Source organism: Citrus sinensis, chromosome 4, assembly GCF_022201045.2.
Source record: "Citrus sinensis cultivar Valencia sweet orange chromosome 4, DVS_A1.0, whole genome shotgun sequence".
In the NCBI taxonomy this organism is placed as follows: Eukaryota; Viridiplantae; Streptophyta; class Magnoliopsida; order Sapindales; family Rutaceae; genus Citrus; species Citrus sinensis.
Window position 1 is genome coordinate 2,110,188 of NC_068559.1, and position 26,075 is coordinate 2,136,262.

At 35.4% G+C, this 26,075-nt stretch overlaps 5 protein-coding genes and 1 long non-coding RNA gene across 11 annotated transcripts; 2 read left to right on the plus strand and 4 right to left on the minus strand.

Moving 5' to 3' along the window:
- The first annotated feature begins 742 nt into the window (after positions 1 to 742).
- On the plus strand, positions 743 to 2,827 carry LOC102616519 (cytochrome P450 CYP82D47-like). The gene is made up of 2 exons (XM_015532647.3): positions 743 to 1,946; positions 2,035 to 2,827. The coding sequence occupies exons 1-2, from the start codon at positions 984 to 986 to the stop codon at positions 2,656 to 2,658; spliced, it is 1,587 nt and encodes a 528-aa protein (XP_015388133.2). The 5' UTR covers positions 743 to 983; the 3' UTR covers positions 2,659 to 2,827.
- Positions 2,828 to 6,088: 3,261 nt separating this feature from the next.
- LOC102616226 (superoxide dismutase [Mn], mitochondrial) lies at positions 6,089 to 9,237 on the minus strand. Its single transcript, XM_006486115.3, has 6 exons — positions 8,831 to 9,237; positions 7,861 to 7,907; positions 7,645 to 7,770; positions 7,420 to 7,476; positions 6,679 to 6,756; positions 6,089 to 6,486 (listed from the first exon to the last, which is right to left on the minus strand). Exons 1-6 carry the CDS (start codon positions 9,114 to 9,116, stop codon positions 6,394 to 6,396), a joined length of 687 nt encoding a protein of 228 aa, XP_006486178.1. The 5' UTR covers positions 9,117 to 9,237; the 3' UTR covers positions 6,089 to 6,393.
- Positions 9,238 to 10,962: 1,725 nt separating this feature from the next.
- Positions 10,963 to 15,624, minus strand: LOC102616045 (uncharacterized). Of its 5 annotated transcripts, none has more exons than XR_001508871.3 (3): positions 15,285 to 15,624; positions 14,467 to 14,652; positions 10,963 to 11,436 (listed from the first exon to the last, which is right to left on the minus strand). It is a non-coding gene; the product is annotated as an uncharacterized LOC102616045 (long non-coding RNA). The 5 variants fall into 5 exon arrangements; XR_371465.4 differs by having other exon boundaries at positions 15,308 to 15,623; XR_003066192.2 differs by having other exon boundaries at positions 15,498 to 15,610.
- A 455-nt stretch (positions 15,625 to 16,079) lies between these two features.
- LOC102615254 (reticulon-like protein B16) lies at positions 16,080 to 19,284 on the plus strand. 2 transcript variants are annotated; one of them, XM_006486112.4, is made up of 5 exons: positions 16,080 to 16,434; positions 16,603 to 16,783; positions 16,875 to 17,019; positions 18,008 to 18,077; positions 18,454 to 19,284. In XM_006486112.4, the coding sequence occupies exons 1-5, from the start codon at positions 16,278 to 16,280 to the stop codon at positions 18,618 to 18,620; spliced, it is 720 nt and encodes a 239-aa protein (XP_006486175.1). In that variant the 5' UTR covers positions 16,080 to 16,277; the 3' UTR covers positions 18,621 to 19,284. The 2 variants fall into 2 exon arrangements, with proteins under 2 accessions (XP_006486175.1, XP_006486176.1); XM_006486113.4 differs by having other exon boundaries at positions 16,087 to 16,434; positions 16,878 to 17,019.
- A 1,108-nt stretch (positions 19,285 to 20,392) lies between these two features.
- Positions 20,393 to 22,978, minus strand: LOC102614960 (uncharacterized). The gene is made up of 7 exons (XM_006486111.4): positions 22,296 to 22,978; positions 21,950 to 21,998; positions 21,760 to 21,862; positions 21,578 to 21,673; positions 21,414 to 21,488; positions 20,994 to 21,063; positions 20,393 to 20,693 (listed from the first exon to the last, which is right to left on the minus strand). The coding sequence occupies exons 1-7, from the start codon at positions 22,599 to 22,601 to the stop codon at positions 20,619 to 20,621; spliced, it is 774 nt and encodes a 257-aa protein (XP_006486174.1). The 5' UTR covers positions 22,602 to 22,978; the 3' UTR covers positions 20,393 to 20,618.
- A 460-nt stretch (positions 22,979 to 23,438) lies between these two features.
- On the minus strand, positions 23,439 to 24,686 carry EXP2 (expansin 2). Its single transcript, NM_001288851.1, is given in 3 exon segments — positions 23,439 to 23,977; positions 24,072 to 24,384; positions 24,488 to 24,686. Coding segments are annotated over 3 exon segments (765 nt in total). The 5' UTR covers positions 24,636 to 24,686; the 3' UTR covers positions 23,439 to 23,673.
- Positions 24,687 to 26,075: the final 1,389 nt, after the last annotated feature.

Below are 26,075 nucleotides of genomic sequence, written 5' to 3' on the forward strand. Positions count from 1 at the left end.
ATTCTTTTTTATTTAAAAAAACTGATGATTTTTATTTAAAAGAATAATATTAAGTCCCTCAAGTTTTTTATTTTTAACTATTTGTATCTTTTCTTTAAAACTTATTATACTCATAAGATATCAACAGTCAATATTCAAAATAACTTTTTCTAAATATCAAAACAATCATCATAATCATTATTATTATTATTTCGTGTAATATAGTTAAAGGGACAAAAATCTAAGGGTGAAATAAAAGTGGTATTTAATAGAATTTATATAATGACAAAAGCCAAGTGGACCCAAGTGATAAAACTGTTTAATTGATGGACAGAAGATCAATTTTCATTTGTGTTGCCGACACCACAGTTTGGTTTACGCTTCCCGACCCATGATATAGGAGAAGTCTATGTTACAGCTTCTGTAAGTAGCAGCAGCCAATAGGGAACTTCCACGGGTGCTAGAGGAGAGAGAAAGAGGTCCCAATGCAAGGTGATGGAAATGGGAAAGTTCGAAGCTGTTACTTGCAGCTTCTGCACCTTAGCCATGTCCGGATATTCAGGACCATGCACTTTTGTCATCCCAGACAATTTTTCATAATTAAAACAAAACAAGTGCTGCGTCCTGTGGCTGATATTTAGAGCAAATGAAGTTTACCAAGTCCTCCCATAAAAATATCATATCCCACCATTTTCTCCAACCATTTTAAAGGTTGAAATTACAAGAGAAGTCGTATCATATCTATGTACTATGTTTATCACAATTGTTTGGCAACCACCAAATTCGCCGTATAAAGTCATTGATTAATCAGAAAAATATACCATCGTCGAAAACTTCGCCATTGTGGCCCCTGATGTATAAAACTGACCATAGGATTAGCAAAGGTTTGTCAGCTAGCGGAACTTACGTGTACGTCATGCACACTTAAATGTTATCTATATACTGTGTAGGCATTGCTCTGACGTAACCTCTTCATTCAGAGTCCCCGAGTCAGCTGCAAGGGAATGGCCATGAATAATCTTTCAGCAGAATCAACTGTTGCTGCAGCAATTTCAGCCTTAGTGATATTCCTCTCAATTTTCCTATTGATTTCAAGAAATGGGCAAAAAAGGACACTCAAGAAGAAGCAAGCTCAACAAGCACCGGAAGCAGGGGGAGCATGGCCTTTGATAGGCCACCTACATATCTTACGAGGGTCAGAGCCAGCTCACAGAGTTTTGGGCAACATGGCTGACAAATATGGACCGATATTCACTATGAAATTGGGAGTGAAGCAAGCTTTAGTGGTGAGCAACTGGGAAATTGCCAAGGAGTGTTTTACCACAAACGACAAAGCTTTTGCAGGTCGCCCCAAAACAATGGCCACGGAGCTTTTGGGGTACAACTTTTTGGTCATAGGCTTCGCACCATATGGCAACTACTGGCGTCAGTCACGTAAGATAGCCACAATTGAGCTTCTGTCAAATCGTCGCCTTGAGAAGCTCAAACATGTACGTGAATCCGAAGTGAAGGCTTCAATCCAGAGGTTATACAAGAATTGCATAAGTAGCAGCAGTTCACGTAAAGTAGTTTCGGTAGAGATGATCCATTGGCTCGAGGGCACAGTACTTGACATTATTTTGAGAATAATTGCCGGAAAACGTTACACTTCACAATCACAAGAGGTTAATGATTGGCAACAGCAAATAACAAAATTCACTGCCTTGTCTGGTCAGTTCGTGGTGTCCGATGCGTTGCCCTTTCTGAGATGGCTAGATATCGGCGGCTATGAGAGATTAATGAGCAAGACAGCCAAATATTTTGACATCATTTTGCAAGAATGGTTGGATGAGCACAAGATGAAAAGAGATTCTGGTGATGCTAAGGGCGACGAGGATTTCATGTATGTGTTGTTGTCCTTGCTTGATGATAATGCAGAGCAGCTTCCTGATCGCGATGCTGACGCTGTCATTAAAGCAATATGCGTGGTATATTATATGCCCATGAAAAGCTTTTGTGTTTGTGTTTGTATTGTTATATGAATGTCACAGATTGCTTACTGCTTTTAATTTGCAGACTCTAATCGTAGCGGCTGCAGACACCTCAGTAGTTACGTTGACATGGGCTATTGCTTTACTTGTCAACAATCGCGATGTTCTGAAGAAGGCACAAGACGAATTAGACATTCAGGTTGGCACTGAAAGGCCAGTGAATGAATCGGACGCGAGAAATTTGGTTTACTTGCAGGCCATTATCAAGGAAACGATGCGTTTATACCCCGCTGCACCACTTTTACTACCTCACGAGTGTATAGAAGAATGCATCGTCAATGGTTACCACGTCCCTGCAGGCACCCAACTGTTTGTTAACGCCTGGAAGATTCAACGCGATCCATGTGTTTGGGAGGAGCCATGTCAATTTCAGCCAGAAAGATTTCTTACTAGGCATAAGGATATTGATGTTGGGGGACAAGATTTTGAATTGATACCATTTGGCAGTGGAAGAAGAATGTGTCCTGCAGTGTCATTTGGCCTCCAAGTTATGCAACTAATGCTTGCTTCATTAGTGCATGGGTTTGATTTTACAACCCCATCAGATGAACCGGTTGACATGGGAGAGGCAATGGGCCTAACCATTGCTAAGGCTACTCCGCTTGAAGTGCTTGTTAGTCCGCGCCATTCTGCTTCTTTATATGGTTAAAATTAGCTTGTGTACTTGTTAATGCAAATAATTAAGTTGTACTTTTCAACAACTTAGTCATAAAGGTGCGTTTATCTCTTTTAAGTGTCATGTCACTGCGTTTAGCACACTGCATTATGTTAATGTTAATGGTAAGTTTAATACATTATATTGTATGTTAATTATTTAATATTTGTTATCTTCCATTAAATTGTATCATATTGACGTTGTATTGTATTAATAGTGTATAATATTTGGTACTATATTGTATTATATTATTTTTTATTTATCTCATATTTGGTACTGCATTGAATTATATTAATTATTTAGATAATTAATTTAACTTATAAGTTGGGAAAATTCTTTTTTTTAAAAAAATACTAAATATTGAAGTTATAAATTGTAGAATTTTTCAATTTTCACATCAATTATTTTCAGTCTAAATATAAAATGTATCATAATTCTTTTGAACACATGTAAAATTAACAATTTCTAAAATTTTCTCTAGCATAACTTTTGTTTGTTCAACATTTCTCAAATGCATACCTTTTCAAATAAAGATCCAATCAAATAATCTAATCAAATAAATTCTAAAAAATCATAACATAAATAAATAGATAAATAGTCATCTAAACGTTAAGGATGCTAATAAAAATTTTACATATGCTACAACATACTAGGACCCTGATCCCTTAATAAAATGGATTGAACAATGCACTAAGCTCCTCATCCAACAATGAAAAAAAAATTACGTGAGTTTTTTTTTTTTTTGAAATTTATAATCTTTCATTAAAGAAATTTACGAGATACATAACAGGCATGAAACTTTGGCTACATTGGTTCCAAACCTTATGGCTTTAGCCTTTGCCAATTCCATCTCCTCTAGAAATTCAATTCTATTCATTGACCCCGTCATCAACTCTCCTCTTGAGTTTCTAATCACAACATCTACGCCTTTAACAACATCACAACTTCTAATAGCTGCATCCGGATCCCAAGTTAAATTCTCTGGATTGCATGTCATTTAAGAAGAAAAGCTTCACTTAACTACTTTGTAGGACTCTAAGGATGCATTTGAAATTGAGTTGGGCAGCTGTAACTTAAAAACTATAACATAAAAATATTTGGTAAACACTGGCTACTATAACTTTTAAGTTATGTTGATATGATTTTTCACTTGTATAATGAAAAATTTATTATATGTTTAATAATATTATCAAAATTATTATTTAAAATTTATATTTACTATATATTATTAACTTTTGTTTGATAGTTATAATTTTTTTTCTACAACAGCTATAACTTAAAAGTTACATCACCACAGTTCCAAACAAAACCTAAAAAATATTCAACACATCTCCATAAACCATAATTCTTTCTTGGTCTACAACGCAGTGATCATAGTAAATCTATTAGTTGCTAATATGTTTCTCAATATACCTTAATTCTTCTTATAACTAATACACTTTACAGGCCAAATTATACATTTGAAAATATTTTTAAGGATCACACAATTCAATTCAACTGTAAGATTATTGAACATCCATATCTAGACAAATTATCCAGGGTTTCCAATAGCACAAAGCCCAACTACCCATGTTACAACTTTTAACGTCAAATAAATGCAAAAGGCAAAACCCGAAAAGATCAAACACTTCCATTAAAGCTCTTATAGAGCCCAACTCCATATGAACTGAGCAGAACATGTCATAACCCCTTAATTAAACTCCATGATAAAAAAATTGGAGAAGCATTAAGTTTAATTTTTTATTTTTTCAAGTCTTGATACTAAGACATGAAAAAGATCTCGTTACTGCTGTCTAACTATGGATATAATCAACAATTCAAATCAATTCCCTAAATTAATTCAAGCTTAAGATCTGTTGTATCAAACTTAGAATAAGCCCAAAAAGTCCACATAAGTATAGGCCCAATAAAAAATAACTTTAGCACTTAAAAAATATTTTTAAGTAAAATGTTTAAAGGGCGAATCTTTTACAAAATATTAAAGGCTTGATTATATTAAAAGTGACCTAAGTCCATTCTTTGTAAATAATTACTTAGATTCATTTTCTACAAATATTATAGGCCCAACAAAATAAATGACCTAAATATTTAAGGGGTGAGTTTTCGATTAAGCGCCAAAGGCGTGATTCCACAAAGAGTGACCTACATTCATTTTTTTTTTGGTAAAAAATGACCTAAGTCAATTTTCTATAATAAATGATCTAGGTCCATTATTTACAAATAATAAACCAAACACTTAGAATATATTTATAAGTAAAACATTCAAATGGTGAGTTTTCGACAAAGGACCATAGGCGTGGTTCTACAAAGAGGGACCTACATCTATTAATTCTTTATAAAGAACGACTTAAATCCATTCTTTAGATTCTATTTGTAAAAATTTAATTCAAAAGATTGACTTGAGAATCAAAGGATTATACGGCAACCTCGGCACTCTTTGACAATTTGTTTTCTTTTGCAAAGCCTTTGACAAAAAAAATCCACATCTTAAGTTAAAATAGTCCATAAAGCTTAACGTAGAAGGATATTCGAAATAAAAAGTTAATTATTACGTACCAAGCAAAAATTTGCAACGACAAGATTCAATTCTTAAAATTTAGAAATCAATATCAAATCAGTAACATAATCAGCCATTCAAATCACACCTCAAATTAATTTAAGATATAGTAATTAAACCTTAACACTAATCTGTTGTTTGACGATTCAGGCGATGAAGATCAGGCACAGCGGTGAGGTAATGACTATAGTATCGCACGATGTAGAGAAAGTAGATTAGTACTTATGGTATCATGCAGCAAGTTGAAGGCGCAACAAATGTGAACTCCATGGTAGTATCAAGCGGTTGTGATAAATTAGGTGATGATGTTAGTGATAAAAGGAAGGAAAGGTTAAAGATTTGTTTCGATAGGTGGATGATGAAAAAAAATGAGATTTTGTTTTTTTTTTTGTTTTTTTGTTTTTTTTATATATAATACGAGCACGCCTAAACCCACACCCGCAAGTGGATTCGTTAATGCGTTAGTTGTAATAAACTCCTTAATGCGTTGTTGATGTATCGTATTAGTCTAACGCTATCATATTCGAAGCTTAAATACCATTTCCAACTTTTAAGTTGTTAAAGTTGTCTATATTGTGATGCTGGAACTTTTAAATTGTCAAGATGTAGAAATAAAACTACAACGATAAAATAAAAATTAATAGTATATAATAAATATAATTTTTAAATAATAATTTAAAAAAATAAAAATATTATAAATTTTTTATCATAAAAATAATTAATCAAATCAGCTTAATTTTTAAATTAAAATAATTAATATTTACCAAACACTTTAGTTGTAACTTTTAAACTACGGTTGTTCGACCTCAATACCAAATCGGCCAAACAGGGCCTACATATTATATAATTCAGGTCCCAAGCTTGGACTTGAACAAAGCATTGATGATGTTACGCCATTAAACAAATAGAAAATAGAAACCCAATCATACATATTCACAGATCCGTGCACATAGTGAGATACAAAAAGAGCATAAACCCCAATATTATTTTGGATGTCACATAAGGGATACACAAGTAACACTCACTGCAAAAGAAAGGGTGTCTGTCATCAGTTGCAAATTATCGTTTTATTGTCACTTCAGCGTGAAAAGCTGCAAGGGTATTCGCCTCTTGAACCCAAGAGAGAACCCAGATCAAACAAAGAACTCCATGCTCAAGGAAGAGCTCCAAGCTTAAGGGCATTCTTTCTGATACACATCACTAGCATACTTCCAGTTCATTACGTTCCAAATGTTTTTCAGATAATCTGGTTTGACATTCTTGTACTGCACATATAAATAAGAAAAATTATCTCAAACCAAGTAAAGAATCATTGCTGACACTAAATTAGTACATTTTCAACTCAAGATTACCAAACAGAATTATGGATCTCATCATTACCGATGCTAATACCCTACAAGTTTCTAAGATAAAAAAATTAACCACACAGTACAGGGAATTAAACTCTGCAAAATTACCTGTAGGTAGTATGCATGCTCCCAAACATCTATACCAAGCAAAGGAACCAGAGTTGGGGCTTTAGTCACCAGTGGATCCTGCAGCAGCAGTTCATAATTTATGCATTGCTTAGACAGTTAGAGAAGTTTTTTTTTCACTGATTACACAAGTTCATAGATTAAGTACAAAAGCAAATTCACCAGTCAAGCCACTGCCAACCGCCAACTCATGAAAAATTTAGATGTGTATATTATGTTCAGGGGATTAGGGTGATTTTAACCCCAAAAAAAAAATAATAAATAACAGTTCCTGGCATGCCACCCAGGCCGTCAGTCCTCATCCCCTGTCATGGGGGTAATGAGTTCAAGTCCTAATGGACTTGAAATTCCAACCTTGAAACTATTTGTAAGTGTAAGGTAGATCTTGCCTTTATTCAGCACAGATTTTTTTATCTATGCTCAATAGACCCCCAGGCTATGCTATTGTTGCAATGATTTAGTTTTAATAACAATAAATTGTAATGTACTACTAAAAGAAAGAATAAAAAACCACTTTTGATATGATAGTGAATCTTCTATATATATTTAAAACAAGGGCTAAGCACAAAATCATTACTATTACTTTGACTTGAAAATTCAATAGAAATAACTGGAACTGTTAAATTGAACAACATTAGAAACTTCAGACGGTCATTCCTTGAATGCCTTCTAAAAAAAAATGCTGTGAAATTCTTACCAAATTGGAGAATCTCATAAAATTACCTGATTTGCAGTAGTTTCAACCACAAGCCTTTTAAACTCTGTATCTAAACCAAGCCACTGCCAAAAGGAAGCATGTAAAGAAGCAAAGAATAAAATGCAAAGATGCACATTGGCTGACACATAGAGGCAATGACTAGAGATAAAGAATGAAACAATTGTAGAGACTTGAAACCAACAACAGTGATGAAACAATTGTAGAGACTTGAAACCAACAACAGTGCTTACCACCCATCCAGAGCCCTGCAAAGCTGCACCCTCAGCACTCATCTTTTGTATCAATGCTTCCAGAGAACCAAAATGCGTGTCAATAGCCCAACCAAGGGAACTATGTGGTGGCTCGCCACCTCCTTCCTGGAATAATGAATGTAGCATGTTAAAACATTAGACAACAGATTTTAAAAAAGGCCTTACGAAAACAATCTATAGAGAAGTTCAACTTACGTGAACAGGAGCAAGATTCTTCCAGAAAATTGAGTGGTTGACATGACCTGCATGACATATTACCATTTGACATGAACCAAATCAATAACAGATATCAAAACAAGAGCGATCATGGTTGAAGAGGATCGTAGGAAGCTTAACGGTAGCTGTTAGCCTGATATTTGTTCTTTAATTTGATAGATATTGAATATGAACTATTATGTTTCTCAACACTCTTCTTAAGCAGCATTTATTAACTTGAATAGTAAAATACTCATAACAAAATGAACTACGTTAAACATGATTGTTTCCCAATCACTTGTATTTCTAACACTACTCTCTCTAATGACCTACGGTTGGCTGGTATTTAAAGATTATGCATTTGCTTACTGCTGATAATACATTGAGAATGAACACACATTTGATAATTATCCTATGAATATCCTTTATCATTATTGTTCAAAGTAGCTATCTCAACACACCAAACCTCAAGTCCTGAGATGCAGTGCCTCTAAGAGCCACATCAACAAGAAAGAATTCTAAAAGAATCTCCAAATGAGATAGTGCATATTAAAGAGAGAGAAACACTATGTGATTCAGAGAGTCTTTTGAAACCTTTAATTTAATGTTATATTTTTTTTATCTCATAATTTAAGAAAAGTGTTATAATTATTATTACTTTTGTAGAGAAAAAAATTGATTAAGATAATATATATATATATATATATATATATATATATATATATATATATAATCTTTTGAAAAATGACCTCCTTTTTCACTTTTCCAAATAAAAATTAGAATTTTTGGTGATGCTCTAAAAATTAATTCAATAATCATTCTAACACTAAATATTAATTAATAAAATTGATATAAAAATAAATCAAAATCAGTTCTTTCTTCTTCAAGTTCAGTTAAAATACAATAATTCAACAACATATACCTAAAATACAGTGAAAAAAAAATCAACAATAAAAAAAAGCTATCTAACCTCCGCCGTTGAACTTGATAGCGCCCTGCAACTGGACGACGGTGGAAGTGTCGACTTTGTTCAAAGCTTGAAAAAGCTGCTCGACCGCCTTGTTGTAGTTAGTAACGTAAGCCTGGTGATGCTTCTGGTGATGAAGCTGCATAATCTCTCCGCTAATCGCCGGCTCCAAAGCGCTGTAATCGTACGGAAGATCAGGCAGCGTGACCGTCTGCAGTCCACGTAGCCCTAATCCTACGGATTTACCCAAGCCTATAGCTTTTCTGGTGGCGAGCGAACGGAGAGCCATCGCGAATGAAACGGTGACGTTTCTTGATCGTTCGAAATTCAACCGAGACGAGCTAAATTAAGTCCAAGACGAGAAAGCTCGAAGTGTTGAATTTATAGTGGAGAGTATCGGGGAAAACAACCCACTGCCCACAGAGTGCCAAGCATTCAGCTGACTAATACGTGTACAAGAAGGCTTGGATAGACTTTTCAATGCATAATAATAATAATAATAATCATAATCATAATCATAATCATAATCATTATTATTAGCGTAATTTTTGTGATTAATTTTGTGATTACAAGAAGTATTTTATAATATTTAGATCAGTAAAATCTCTCCTCCATCACACAATTCACAAGTCTCAATTGATTTCCAGAGTTGGATAAGATGGCTGCTTCATTAAAACATGTTCTCCTTTTAATTTACACAGACCAATTTGGGCCAGCACATGTTATTCTTTTAAGTTATGTGGCCTTTTTTTTTTTTTTTAATCTTTGAAATGTAAATATTTTTATATTTATACTCTTGTAAATTATAAATATTAAACAAATAATAAATATCTCAAAGAATAAATATAAAATAATAAATTATAATCAATTGAATACAACTCTTTAATATTCTATATTATATATGTTAATCAATTTTAATTTAGTTTTTGATGTTTTTATATGAAAAATTTCATAAAAAATTATGAAGATAAATAATGCTAATTTGAAGAAAATAAAAAGATTAAAATAATATAGTCTACCACTATATATTATCACAAGTTATATAGAAATGGATAATAATGCTAATTGTTAAGTTTTATTTAGGTAATGATGATAATTAATTAATTAGATAGAGATATTTTGGATAATATTTTTTAATGATATCATCCATACTTTTTAGATTAAATAAAAAGCTAAAATAATTAGCTTAATAAATTAATGATTTAATGACTGAAAATTTTCATTAAGTTAGAAAAATAATCATACTTAATGACTTAACTAATTAAAATTAAGTCATTAAGTCAAAAAATAAACGGCTCCTTAGAATTGGACTTGCATTTGTGAAAGGCCAAGGGTGGTGATATTTTCTCTCAAAAAAATGTGTAAAACTCCACGTCCCCACCCACTTTAAAATAACAATGATAATATAAGTTCTTAACAATTTGGAATAAAGAAGAAATTTAGATAATTAAATAATTAAATAATCATTTTTTTAAAAATATATAATCATAAAATTATTTTAACTTCATCGAAGCTTAATTGGTACTAGTACTATTTCCTAATGAGATTATTAATTTTCAATTAAATTAATAAAAAATTGTATTATGGCACATTTTTTTGGGACAATTTAGTCATTTTTTGTGATAAGGATGAACATAATAAATTAAATTATGTTAAAAACAACCTTCAAGGTCAAGGATGGTTAAAATACCTAAATTAAAAAAAGAAGAATATTAAGTGTTAAAATTTTTTTTCTCTATTTAAATTTTTAAAGATAATGTGAATTTTCTTTATTTTCTATTTTAAATGAAATCGGTCTAATTCTGTGGGGGTAGAACCGTCCCCACCCTTTTTGGTTCATAGGCGAAACCATTAATCCCCTCATTAGAAAATGGTAAAAGAGAATATGTTGCTAATGGTAGCTGAGTGCCCCTTCCACATACCCAAAAATGCTTAGATTGAACTCAAGTGACAAGTCGTCCGATGCAAATTTGGCTTATATTCTAGACAAACAAATTGTTAAATATTGAAATCTTCTGTCTCTTCAATGGAGCTTGCCAGCTAGCTGCATTTTCCTTGACAAAAAACCAAGTGCCTGGTCTAGTGAACTTTCCTTGTTTTTTCAATAAATTCTATTTATATCACTCGATGCAACAGTTCAAATTTGTCTTGTAATACCGTCTTGTCGTTAGAATGAACACCACAGACTAATTTTGGAATAATATTGAAGGTAACAAAATGGATTTAGAAATACAAAGGATGTTCCTAATTTAAATATAAGTTTATCATGCAAGTGTTACTATATATACATGACCCTGAAACAAGACAGTACATCATCAAGTTAATCTTCTGTTTTTCCATTTCTCTTCACCATTCCGGTCTTGTTTCTGACATTCCACAATGCCATCTTCAAGTGAATCCCCAGAATTGAACTCGGAAATGGTTGGATGGAGAACCTCCATTAGTGGATTTCTGAACTGGTTGCAGAAGAACAAGGTAAACCTCCATTGCACTGGTTCTCGATTAGCTTCATTTTAAACCGTTTCCTCTACTTCAGTGTCCTGTCCTTGTCCCCGCAAAAACTTGAAGACATTTTGCATAAGCCATTTTATCATCTCAATTAAAAACGGCTGACATGAAAGACTTAATATTAGTTTCTAAGAAAGATGACACAGAGCGATAGATTAAGGAAAGGCATAGCACAATTAAGAAATACTGGCCTTTTATAAAGGCATATTAATATTGGAACTCTTAGATGACTGCTTCCGTATTAAAATTGATAAGTAAACATTAACCTTCTTATTCAACATCATTTGATTGCTTTGACCTAACTTTACTGAGGAATACTTTCTCATACCGACCAAAGTAATATACATGTGTGCATATGTGTTTATCTTACTTTTATTAAGACCACAAATAGCAGCCAAGTTGACCAAAAAAAGATATGCATCCACAAAACAGAAAACAAAAATACAGAGTTCAACCAGTCTGTCGTTTTCTGTGTAGTCTGAGTAAAACAACCGTCGATTTGTCGAGAACGACTCCAAAAATTTCAAAAATCATAGAATTAACAGTAGGGTCATTAAATTTTGTATATATTGTGATAACAACCATCACACTCTCTCTTATTCAGCCATTTCAAAATCTAAACTCCAGTTGTTGCTAAAACTCCTGTGACTGAATTACCAAGGCTATCCTGCCATGTTTAATGAGCCTAGACAAGGTTTGATGCCATAACAAAATTTGATTATTGTGTCTTTGGGTTTCTTCAGCAGTCTGAACATGTATTAGTGTCACTGACTAAGTTTTCAAGTAATAATTGATAGTAGCATGAATAAATGGAAATGTATGAATTACATATAAGTCACCAGGTTGGCAACCAGTATTCAGTTTTTTTCTCATTCTTCACAAACCCAATCTTCCTCCATATCTACAATGGCATTTATGGTACATAACTATTACTTCATAGTTTCCTGAAAAACCCTCTTACGAGTAATGACATTCTAGGTGACAAATGACAAGTAAGGTTATTAATATGAATTATGAAGAGAATCCATCACCTTGCCACAAATTACCAACTTTTCTAGGTGTCAGTAACTGGTGTCATGATTTGGCGAGTGGACCTTCTAGGAAATTATAATTGAAGACAACTCCTTCCACTCCCACCCCCAAACCACCCCCCCCCCCGACCTTTACGGTATATAATCTGAATCTGATGGCTGGTTCTGATCACATTCGCTAATTTATAGAAGTACATTATTCCTATAGCTGGTGCTTTTCGGTCGAGTTAAATTTAGGGTTGCAAGAGCAGGTTCTAATTGGAAAAGTAAAAAATCCCTAATTTCTTAATACGGATCTTGGTTGGAGGCAGCCAAATCTCGTGAATCTTGTTGCGTGATAGTAATTCTTTCAACGTCATGGTAAATAAAATCTCAACTGTATGATGAAGAAGTCATTAAATTTTCCAGCTTTATGTGTTTTACATTGCTTAGCATCTCATGTGTGATCTAATGCAGGTAGCAGAGGAGCTGAACTCGCTAAGAAAAATTGCATGCCCTGTAGCAATAACAGGGCTGCTTTTTCAGTTCAAATCCATCATCTCTATGCTTTTCTTGGGACATCTTGGGGATATTGAGTTAGCTGGGGGCTCTCTCTCACTCGGGATTGCAAACATAACAGGTTACTCTGTTCTTAAGGGGCTAGCCATGGGCATGGAACCCATATGCTCGCAGGCATATGGAGCCAAAAAGGGGACAATTCTCAGCCAAGCATGTAGACGAACACTATCCATCCTGATAGTCATAATTTTTCCGATCTCCATATTATGGGTCAACATTGAACATATCCTTCTTTCCTTAGGTCAAGAGCAAGCCATTATATCAGTGGCCAAGGTATATATCATCTACTCCATCCCTGAATTAATAGCTCAGGCTCTCCTCAATCCATTGAGGATCTTTTTAAGGACTCAAAATATAAACAAACCCCTCACCATCGCAGCAAGTTTTGCATTAATCTTCCACATTGCAATCAACATTATACTTGCAATGGTTTTAAATTTAGGGGTTAGGGGAGTTGCCCTGGCTGCTGCCTCGCACACATTTATTGTAATTTTGGGTTTGCTAGTATATCTCATTTTCTCAAGAACAGCACTAAAACCATGGGATTGGCAAGCAGTTGACTCATGCAATCAAGGTTGGTGGTCTTTATTGTCCCTAATGCTGCCAAGTTTATTATCTATCTGCTTGGAGTGGTGGTGGTACGAGATAATGCTTATAATGTGTGGCCTACTTAGTGATCCACAGGCAAGTGTGTCCGCCATGGGAATCCTCATACAAACTACAGGTTTGCTATATGTTTTTCCCAACTCACTAAACCAGGGTCTATCAACGCTTGTCGGACAAGCATTGGGGGCTGAGCAGCCAGGGTGTGCTCAGCGGACTACCATAATGGGGATCATTGTGGCATTTGTGGGTGGTGTACTGGCCTCTGCATTTGCATTTGCAGTAAGAGATGCATGGGGGAAGCTTTATACAAGTGAGTCAGCAGTTCTTGCCTTGACAAAAGCTGCTCTACCAATATTGGGTTTGTGCGAGCTAGGCAACTGTCCTCAGACAGCTGCATGTGGAATCCTATTAGGCTCTGCCCGGCCAAAGCTTGGTGTTTGTATAAATTTCTGTGCTTTCTACATTATTGGTTTGCCAGTTGCAGCTCTCATGGCTTTCGAACTGAAAATTGGCTTTTTGGGGTTGTGGTATGGGCTGGCAGCAGCGCAGGCTTCATGTGTGGTCATGATGATTATTACTCTGTTTTGCACTGATTGGAAGCTCCAAGCACAGAGGGCCAAGGAGCTGACTCAGTCCTCAGAAGAGGAAGCCAGTCTTCTTAGTTAATTCTATTGCTTTAGAATGAATAATAATAAGCACCTAGTATATTGAGATGAGACAGTGATAACTAGAAGAATAGTGAAAAGTTTCTCATTCTTATATTCGAGGGTCAACTTATTATATTTCAAATAAATCCAAACAGGAAAACAAATAGAACTAACAAAACTTGTATCTGGAGTTTCGAAAAGCTTCAAATGGATTACACCATAAACTATCAAATTTCTACTTAGATATAGTGCTGAAGCCAGCAGCAGTGAGGAAAAAGAAGGGACAAACCTGTACAACTAGGAGATTGATGACACAATCAACCTTTCATGCAAATCTTGAATTCCGGAATCCAACATGTGCATGAAATCCAGACATCTTTATTGCCTGATCTTGGATGCCTTGATTTCATGCACACAAATCTTAGTTCAAGTACCTAAGGGCCTCCAGCACAGAAACAGACAAAGTCTACTTACCCTGGTAGAAATCAATCAAAAGGTAGGATGACACAGAAACAGAAAGTCCATAAGATGCTGCAGATTGAAATTCCTACGAGCAGAATGTACAATACACAATGCAATATAACAAGTGATAAATAACAGAAGCTAGTATCTTATACAATTCTGCAACCAAGCAAAAGCATTTTGCGGACTCACTATCAGTACCTCTAATCGTCCCATAGAATGTCATAATTAAGTATACTCTATATAAATAAAGCTTTAACTAAAACATACCCAGAGGCTACTAACAAATTCGTCCTCCTAAATCTTAAGCTTCTCGTCCTTGTTTTGCCTGTTCTCTCTCTCTCTCTCTTTCTAACCTATTGTCTTAAAATCAAATTCACACCCTTTCGAGAAAATCGAAAATGGGAAATGGGTTGAGCTCAAATTCAGTATACAATGAGATACAATCAAACCATTCAACGATTAAAGGTCAATGCAACACAACATCTACTAAAAGTAAATAACCAACAGGTTAAAATGAAATGTGCAGGATAGCGGGTTAGCGATATTACTCAAAAGACTGAACCAAAGAGCTGACATAAATGATGAAACTTGTAATAGGCAGCAAAAACTTTAAAGAAAATCATTTAGAAAGAGGAAACGAACATTTGAATGAATAGTAGGCGTACCTGAGCGGAGGCTTCTCAGAACTAAAATTGTGGTGAGAAATTAGAAGAAACGTATTTTCCATTTGCATAACCATTTTTTTTTTCAAATAAAAATCCATGTCGATAAATCATTACACAATGGCTAAATAAATGATATAATATGTGCATTAATACAATAAAGAGGTGTGATTTGGTGCACAACGACGCGCACGTTATGATGCTATGTGACGTGCGTGGCGAGCTTTCATCTGGGACGTTGGGCGCTGCTGCAGAGCTGTCTCTCAATGAGAGTTCGCCACACTTTGGCGCGCACTAAATCAACATCCTCCCAATTAAAATACTGACCAGTCGACCCATCGTAATTTATTAAAAAAAAATTTACACACAGTTGAACATTGTAAGATACATGAAGGGGCGCAATGATATTTAACCCCAATAAAAAATTTGGCGGAGTCGACCTTGACCTGCTCCAATGTTTTAGTCCCGTGAACCACAGTCATTTCAGTTTCGACTTTTCGACATGCTTTTAGGACGTGTTTGACGCAAATGGTCAAAATTCAACGTAATTCGGTCATAGTTGTCACCCCCATAACTGACGACCAGGGACCTATTGGATATATAAGAAAAATTTGTCTTCTTAAGTTAAGAAAAAAAAATTACTAGGGATCCATCTGTTATTACATCTTTTCAAATTTCAATCCGAGCAAAGTTTATCAAATTTATTATTTTGCAATAGTTATTGCCATGTCAGACAAGAAAGTCGCACAGAGCAAGCGATCTGCTCACCTGGCGAAAACTGCAACCTCTAATCTGTCGACACGTGTCTCCAAGAACCGTGGCCGCCCGGTCTTCGTAGTTCGAAAAAGGACGATAATAAAATAAATAACTCACAAGATCTAGAGTATTTGTTTACAAGGTCAAAATTGATCCCCAGATTTATATGAATTTTGAATGTCGTTTACATTGGCCGCTAAATTTCCGGCGTTGATTGATGGATAATTCGGCAGATTCGTGCGATATAGTCGATCGAGATGGAGACGCAGCTGCCACCAGTTCCTCATCGACATCCGCCCCCGCCGCCGGCGCCGGAGGATTTAAGCTTTTAAATCGGCACGGAACAGTTCACCAGTTCATGGGCGGCGGTAGAAGTAAGATTCTCGGTGTTAAAAAAAGTCTGATTTTTCCCTTTAAAATAAACCAAAATGGATTCTTTTTAATATTTCGTACGGAAAATTATGTTCTTTTTTTTTATTTTGTTTTTAGATGATTGTGCGACTAATTGTTTGACTAAAATTTGGTTATTTGATTATGCTTAGCTGCTGATGTGCTGTTATGGAAACGACGCCGTGTTTCTTTTGGTGTGATTGTGGTTGCTACCGTTGCATGGCTGATATTTGAGCGGTCTGGGTTACCTTTCTTGTCTGTTTGTTCGGATGTTTTGCTGTTGCTGATCGTTTTGATGTTCTTTCGTGCCAATTTTGCTGCTTTTAGAAATAAGTATGTGTAATCTGCTCGCTATGTGTTTGTGGCTTTGTGTTTACGATGCGCATAGGCGCTTCCTAATGAGGCTTACTTTTTCGTATTTTAGCAGACAACTAGAGTCATTACCTGAGTTGGAGGTATCGGAGGAAATGGTTAATAATGCTGCAGCATCATTTCGTGTTAAAATAAACTATCTGCTCCTTATGGCTCACGACATCACTGTTGGCAAGGATTTTAGACTCTTTTTCCAGGTCGGTGTAACCCTATTTGGATTAAAGAATTTGTTGAGTGTTCTTGTAGTGCTAGAACTTGGAACCTTGGTGATGTGCAGCGTTGGGAATTTAAGATTTATTTCTAGCGAAGATAGATAAAGATGAAAGACAGGCATGTAAATCTCTAACTTCAATGCGTACAAGGTAAAAATTGCCCTTTCAAAAAAAAAAAAAAAGTAAAATTGCCCGACCAATTAAGGTTGAGTTGTATGGATGGAAACTGGTTCAGTAAGCCAAGATTGGATTGGGGTAAGGTAAAGTAAGTGAAAGGGAGTAGATGCCCAGTGGCTTAGCATAGCTTGTTCGGTAATATATGGGCTAAATTGAAAAAGAATATTTATTTAAAATTAATAGATAAATAATAAATGGGCTTTGTAAGGTAGATATAAGAAGTCATCCATTCCAAAGTGTGTGTTTATTATAAAAAATATAAACATAAAGAACAAACATTATTGAAGTTTGTGTCTTACAGATTCTAGAAGTAGAGAAAATATTTTGTCTAATCCAGATCAATAAAAAATTTAATTACTCATGTGACTAAATGAAAAGAAAAAAATTAAATGGTTTTGCAGATATAGAGTAAGAATTAGATGGAATGTGGAAACCCCCCCCCCCCCCCCCCCCCCCCAAAAAAAAAGTATTTATAATTTATATGATAATGTAATAACTTTGGGTGTACTATGAAGTATTGGGGGGGCTCGACTAGGCTATACCCCAGGATAGCCCTCTGCAGACTCTGCCTTCGTTCTTGTTATGTCATCATTTGGAGTTGTTGATTTGATGGAGTAACATGCAAACCTCGGTATTTGGGTCACAAGCTCTATTATTTTTTTAGATATCTGCAATTAGTGTATATCCCTTGATATCCATTGGTATGAAATAATGCTAGTTGTCCATTCTACAGTCTGTGGTGTGGAGTGAATTTTCAGTATGTTTAGAATCTCACCGGACTACTTTTATTTGACAGGTGGTGGCCTATCTTTGGCTCCTGTCTGCCATTGGTAGCTACTTCTCATTCTTCACTCTAGCCTATATCGGTATGCAGATTCATCCTTTTTTTGTCAACTGAACTGTTTGGCCTTTTTTTCCCCCACTATTCATTCGTTTTTCTTTATGTTCTCTCTACTACTCCTTAAGAGGGCCTATAAATTCTCAAGCAAATTGCCTTATGGATTAGTCTTTTGACCAGAAACATTGTATTATTTCTTTTTAAGATATGTTTGCAAAAGTTTCCGGCTTTTCTTGAAATCATGCTGTTTTATGGCCATTTGAGTTTTCCCTAAAAAATTCCGTTAGTTTTTGGATTAATAGATGAGCTGTTTTTTCATTTGTGTATTAATTTCCAGGATGGTTCATTTATAGAAATTTCACTGTGGTGTTCCTATCTACATAATTGCCTTTATTTGTTGACAGGAACTCTCTTATCCATTACAGTTCCTGCATTGTACAGCAGATTTGAAGCACGTGTGGATAGATATTGCGGGATGATCCATAAGAGTATATCTCAGCACTACAAAGTAGTGGACGAAAATGTTATTAGTCGAATTCCAAGGACTTTATCCAAGGACAAAGTTTCATAACTTTGATATTTTTCTAACAGATGACAGTTTATTAAAAAGGAAAAACAGAACCATAACGGTATGAGTGAATGTCGCAGAATTTTGGAGCATCGAATTGATGCAGAGTTGTCAAAGTTTCTCTTCCCCTTGGTAGCCAACTATTTTGAGGTTTCAGTTGCTCTTGTAAGACCATTTTGTGATGTTTCATTTCCGTTGGACCAGAATGATTTGTTTTCCAATGTTATCTTCATTGAAACTTGAACCAGTAAACTTGCAATCCGCCTAGGCCGCACATCGACATAAGGAGAAAATATTAGCCGGCATGTTCAAAATTGCAATTCTGAAGTTTTGCTTTCCTATACATATTCTGTTTATTGATTCTTGAAAGAGCCTCTATTGTTCAGTTAAATTGGAGAAGATTTCTGTTGTTTCTCCAAGGCCTTCTGTATGATTAAGCAGGGGTGGAGGACATTGGATCAATTTTGCGAGCCTTATCTGTGTAAGTTTGTATGGAATAAGCTTGTAATGATAGTAGTTTAGCCTCAGTTGCATGTTACTCTATTGTTGATTTCAGATGCACTGTATTTCTTTGTTGATCTAGGAAGTCTTGAAGCAAATTTGTTACATTTGAATTTAAAGTTAGTTACCAAAGTTTTACATTCAGAAGTATGTGATCTGATCTTAATTCCTTTTGTTCTGGTGTGTTAACACAAATGGTACCTTTAGTGATATCTTTTGCCCATTTTTTTTATTTTTCCAACTAACGGTTAGAAGTTCTGACCATGCATAAAGAAAGGGATATATAGACAAAATTTCTAGCCCGCTCATTCATTCTTGTCCAAACCTACCAAAGGGAACAAACGCCCAAATAGGTTAAGGGGCAAGAGAAGCAATGATGTTGCACTTTCTGTGCTTTTCTGCCGTGCTTTTGCTTCTGATGGAGATGAAATGCACGCATACTAGCGCATCATATCTTGCATATCTGTCTATACAAAAACATCACATCTTGATCGTTGTTATAGGGACAAAAACAAGGAAGATGAAATGCTTCTGCTTCTGACGGTGATTATATCTGCATATATATATATTTTTTCAAAATACTTTGAATGTGTCAGAAAGGGGTTTAGAGGTTGAAAAAAGAAAAAAATCACATTTAATTTGTTTTGATTGCGTCATATAACTTGTAAATCTAAAACTGACATTGATTTAAAAAGAATGGAAGTGAAAATCTCTTTACTAGATTATTATGACTGACGTGACGGCCATTAGAAAGAACATTTTTGTGAAATATTATTTGCTTGTTTTGAGTGTTAGCTTACCCTTTTCAACCAAGAGAGGGCCGCTTCGCACTTATAAATTAGTTAGCGATGAGTAACCTCACAACAGACTATTTATAGACTCAATAGAGGACTAAATATCACAGAGACAAACTTTCTGGGTCAAAATGGATTACCAAAATGTATGGGGTAGATAAAATACGCATAAATCCAACAAAAGTATTTTTTTTTTCTACTTCTCTTTTGATATGGCTGGCATGGCCTTCTCACATTTGTTGTCCAGCTCGCTGAGATGTTATTACACAGCATTTACGGTGCAATTGAGGCTTTCACACATCATTTGTGCTTGGCATTCTGCGCACAGTCATAGTACAAATTGGCTGGCGATCTTATGGACTTTGGCTAATATACATCAACAATACGATTCAGCTTAATGATCGGTTGGATCCATAGAGATCAAGGACAAAAGTCCAAAAATATGAGACCAATGAAAGATAATGACCGCCCAAATTGATGTACGATGGAGATTATCACTAATTGCAGATCCATTTAATAGAACCATTCTTGATATAAAAGTTTGCAATCTAAGGAGATTCATTGTCTTCCAAGCACCAATCTATCCAATCTCAACCAGAGCTTCAACACATAACATAGTATAACAACTGCATTGATGCTTTCCAGCTTCAACATCCATGCTTCCTTGAAAATGCTAAGATGTTAAGCTATTCAAGCCAATAACACGCTAAGCTTTGAGCAATTCCTTTGCTTTGTTCAGCCAAACATTGTATATGTCATCAGAGAAAAGAACAAAATGCACCTGCAAAGGGCAATCAATAAGTTTCAAATAACTCTTGTCAATCTCATCAACGGTTTCATCAATAATTTCATTTCGGTAAATGGAGCAGATTAAAGCTTTGGCGAACAAAAACCAACAATCTAGTTTGAAACAGTTCAGATGGCCTTCACTAGCACCTCCAATCACAACCACAGTGGTCCTTGGGAGCAGATCGATTTTATTTCATCCACAATCTATTATTAGTTTCAAAAATCTAGAAGCAAATGAAAACATGCAATGATTTAGGGCTGTTATATGAAGCAAAAACATCGGTAATGATACCTCTTTGAAATCATTTGCAAATTCTTTGACTGTAGATAGAGCTACCGCGGCTGCTTCCTCATAAGGATATCTGGAAAAATTTTATAGAAGAATGATAAAACGAGAAACAACTAGTTAGATACATGTTATAGACACCTAATACAGAAGACTAGAAATCTGTAAATATTTTGACCAACTCTGATACAAATGAATTAGATGAAATGGAATATTATCCAACACTTTATAGAAACAGCTTATGAGTTGGGGAAGCCAAAACTAAAGTCAGCCAGCTACACAGATGCAAAAGACTTTCTCCAATCAACCTACTTTCACACAAAGGTTGAATTGCTGTCTCGAACTCCACGTAGATGAAAAGCTTCCATGCATTTAAAGAGGAAAATGTAAAAAGAGAAAATGGATCCTCAAGTCAAGAACAAATACCCATATACACCACATGAGATGGCAGTAAAAGCAATGTATTGAATGTTGTTTTCTTTGGCCACGCTCAAGCTGTTCCTGTAACAAATTGAAGTACACAGAATATCAATCTTAGAAAGAAAAATTATACTACTACAACCATAGTTAAAGCAAAGCAATAAACTTACTTGTATGCATTTCTCAGAGAGGCTTCAGGATTACTATCCGCATCATAGATAGGACCAACAGTATGGATCACATGCGATGCAGGCAACTTGAAACCTCTGAGCAGTTTTGGGATGTCAGTATGCTCATCACACAAAATACTAGACTAGAATGATATAACAGAAGTTCAGTTGGAATAACTTACGGAGTAATTCGTGCTTCTCCGATGGGACAGCGAACTTCAGGTCGGACTTCTGGAACCTTACAGCAAGCTTCTCGGAGCTCTGGTCCTGCAGCCCTATGTATGGCTAACAAAATCCATCTAAAGTTATCACCGGGTTGCTTAAATTACATTGACAATAACTGATAGAAATTAAAATATAGAGGGAAAGTACCTCCATCTGCACCACCACCTCCAAGCATTCTCTCGTTGGCCGGATTAACCTTCAGTAAGTAGCCATTCAATCAGTGAAATCATGCATTTTGAATTCAATTACACAATCAAGCAATCGCTACGTTCAATTGGGCATATTTGATTGAAATTAAAATTACGGTCCACAAAATAAAATAAAATAAACCCATCATCAAGGAAAACTGAAACTAGCAAGTTGTGACTGCATTAAAGAGTCCGAAAAATTGATACCAACATTTAAAATTTTCACCAGTTCAAGCAATCAAAATAAACCCTGTCCAAGATAACATAATAAAAATCGCAAAAGAGAAATACATGAAGGCACTTACAATGGCATCAGACGAACCATCGACGGACCACTTAGTGATATCACCTTTCTTGATCACTAGAGCGGCCGATTCAGACAACTTGAAATGACCCTCCTCGCTTCGTTGATCACTCGATAACGACATCGTCACACTCACAGCTCTAACACCAACACCACGATCACCAACTGAGATCGTCTTTGCCTTTGCTCTTGTTGCGAGAGAGTTGTCAGAAACTGAAGTTCTAGATTTCGGGAAAGTTGAAGAATTAGTAGCTTGGGGAAGTTGCGTTGCTGGTAACAGAAATCGTATCAGTCTTCTTGTAAGCATGCTATTTGTTGACTCTGAAAGTGGGTAATGTAGATGTTGCTAGCGAGATAAATTTTTAATGCAGATATCAACTGGGTTTTTTACACGTGTCCCACAATTAGCATTAGCATTATCTTGTAAATTATATTCGATTAACAAAATTAATGGCAAATTGTTGAAGAAAGAAGCTCATATTTTAGTTTTATAAATCGTTTTAGTCGTTCTAATCATTTTGATCGGTTTAAATGGTATTGTGTGGTATGATATGAATGAAATTTGTGATGGGGCTAATTCTTGCGGCAATGGTATTAACAATGATATGTGACTATCAAAGGCATACCATTCATTCCTCAAAATTAGGTGGAGAATAAGTAACATAAATATGAGGCCTTTGATTTTGATTTTTTTATCACATTTTTAAGAGGTAATTGTTTATTTATCATCTAGCCAAAAGACGACGATGAAGACCAAGACGACGATGATGATAATAATAATAATAATAATCATCCATTAACTTTTGGACGATGATGATAATAATAATAATAATAATCATCCATTAACTTTTGGTATGATAGAAAACAAAATGTTCTTGAGGTGATTTCTGTTTATAAATTATTTGCACTTGTATTCAAATTTATGTAAAAATGAATTAATTTAAGAATAATATCCAAAATTGTGTTATGAATATAATGTTGGTGGAAATCAATTTTTATATAGGTCGGGTTACGTAGTTTAATAATTTGGAGAGGAAATTTTTTATTTTTCATAAACAAAATTCTGAATTATACATTAAGATTGAAATTTTTTTATCAATAAACTTTTAATTGATGTCTCAAAAGATAACCAGAAATCACAACGTTGAATGAAATTATACCCGTTCATTCAATTGGAGTAATAACTATATATAGAACACAATCATTTCTATTTATAGAGGCCTAGCGGGTGCCAACAGACCACCACAGCAACAAGACAGGCCACATCGGCCAGGCCTCAGCCTCACCTACCCCTATTCTCACCCTTTCTCCCTCACAAACACAATGCCAAATTCAATTAAATATACAATTTCTGATTCACTTTTTTAAAATCTTAAAATCTAAAACTGACCACCCTCAAAGGTTTGCCCAAATTGCCAATTTGCAGGCACAACATTGTTGCTAGTCACAGTCCTGCCGTCACTGGCTGTCACTTGGAAAGAAAGACTTTGGCCGTTAAGATAAGAATTGCTCTGCCAATTTTGGCCCCAGTTCCTTGACATTGCTTGCCATCCAGTCTTTGAACCCTTGATTGATACTGAATGTACATCTCCTGCTCCTCCGACATTTGTGACCAAAACCAGGTTGAAGTATGAGTGTCCATTGACGGTAAACCTTATTCCTCCTTTCTTCGCACACGGGATCCTGATTACAAATCCGGATAGAAACATGTCAAAATCAGATTCATACAGGCTTACAAGTGTAGTGACATCAACTTTATAATGTGATATGTTGTTACCTTCTGAAGGAAATTGGGACGATGCCGGCGCGGTATTGGGCAATTTGCAAGAAAGCGGGCTCAGCCATGTCAAAGTGCTGGAGGGGAGGATTGCACCAACCGCCGTTGTCGTTAGACAGGGCAAGGTTAGGTGGGCAGAAGTTGGTGGCGGTGACAATGATGGAGCCGGGGAGGCACCACTTGGGGTCATTTTCACATTTCATTTCATAGCATGAACCACAGCTTAGGCCATTGTTGAATAGAGCGGTACTAAGTGCTGCAGTGTTAGTCCCATAGCCTTGGCTGTACAAATTGCCATACCCACAAGCACCACCTACAGTACCAAGTAGAAAACATCAATTGCCATCATGGCAAATTGACCAAAAAGTTATGCAACAAAAGAGACAAATGTTTTAACTTGTTACTTATACACTTACCCATTGTGCCGGAAGCATCACCCCCGCCATAGAAAGTTGCATGGCCACTTTGCCACCCACCACCATAGTCTCCAAATGTGCCACGAAAGCAAAAATTGAGCACAAACAAAAGGAGAGCAACGCTAGATGATGCTGCAATATTGGCCATGGCTGCTACTGCTGGCTGCTTATGTTTATGTGTTTTTTTGTTAAGAAAAAGAGAGATGCTTTGAGTGCTTAGTGCCTTAGTGCAGGGGGAATGGAGCCTCCTTTATATAGACAGTGAGATGCGGACTTTGTAAAGCTACAGCCACCGAATTAAATCACATTTCGTCAGGCATTGTTACAGGGATCAAACTGCACATGCAAATGTTCTTGTTAGAGCACCAACCGCTATCTCAATTGGCCCCACCCCCACATGCATTTATCAACCGTTTCAGTTATCTTATATTTGTCATATTTAATTTTCTTCCCTTTCTCACTCTTCAATACTTTCTACATTTGATAATGCATAAATTTCTCCTTAAACTGCCTGAAATACCGCAAATCAGCTCAACTTTTAAGCCCTTTGATTAAGGAGACTTGAGGTTAATTTCTTGTTCCTGAGGTCCGTTTTGGTTGGCTGTGGAAAATGTATCATAAAGTAGTGCTAATTTTGTCAGCATTCTTGTTCTATCGTTGCTGTCTCTAGTCCAAAGTTCAATGTGCTCAAATCTTAATGTTTTTCATTTCTACAAACGCCATGCAAGTTTCATGTTTAAACCACCCATTAGTCATTTCCTTCCCACATGTATACAGGGATTCAAGTTAATTTCCATGTTTATCACGGAAATGATTTTTCTTTTTTACAATTATTTGGTTTTAGGTCCAATTTTTTTGGACTCCGACATCAGACAGAGCTATTTAAGTAATCGTAGTTTTTACTTATGAATGATAGACTAACATTATAAACTTTAAATCCTCTTGATATAAAGCTGTTTAGATTGAGTACTGACAAGCTTGTAATTGTAAAAATTACAAGGCAAATGTTAAGTTACATTTAATGTAACTTACATCCACTCACATGAACTGTTCATGTGAGTGGATGTTACTTAGGGGCTCCCAAATTACAATTGTCATTATAAAATAAACATGCCTTGTATGAAAGAAATTTTTGCCTAATTGGTCTAAAGATGTCACCAAAAGTGACCAGTTTTGATGCATGAATTGAAACGGCAAGAAAGCATATGCAGGGATTAGGAGGCAACCGACTTGCAAGCAAAGAGCATCTCAAATTAAAGCCTTACTTTTCTAGTGCAATGTGCTGCTTGTTTGGTCAGAAAAGTTTTCTCTCAATTTTGTTTAAGCTTACTGGGTTTTAATTAAAATTTCTCGTACAGGACTATATGTTAATCCCCACAAACCAATCATATTTTAGTATTACAGATGAGGCATCAAAAGATTACACAGCAGAAACTCCACGGCGGAATCCCCTCGTCGGTTGTTATAATATGCTTTGTAATAAGGTTTTTAAATCATCAAACATAAAGTAACCACTAGCATATACAGTATGGAATCGGGATCACACACGTGGTGAAATCTCATAGATCGATGCATTTGGAAATACAAA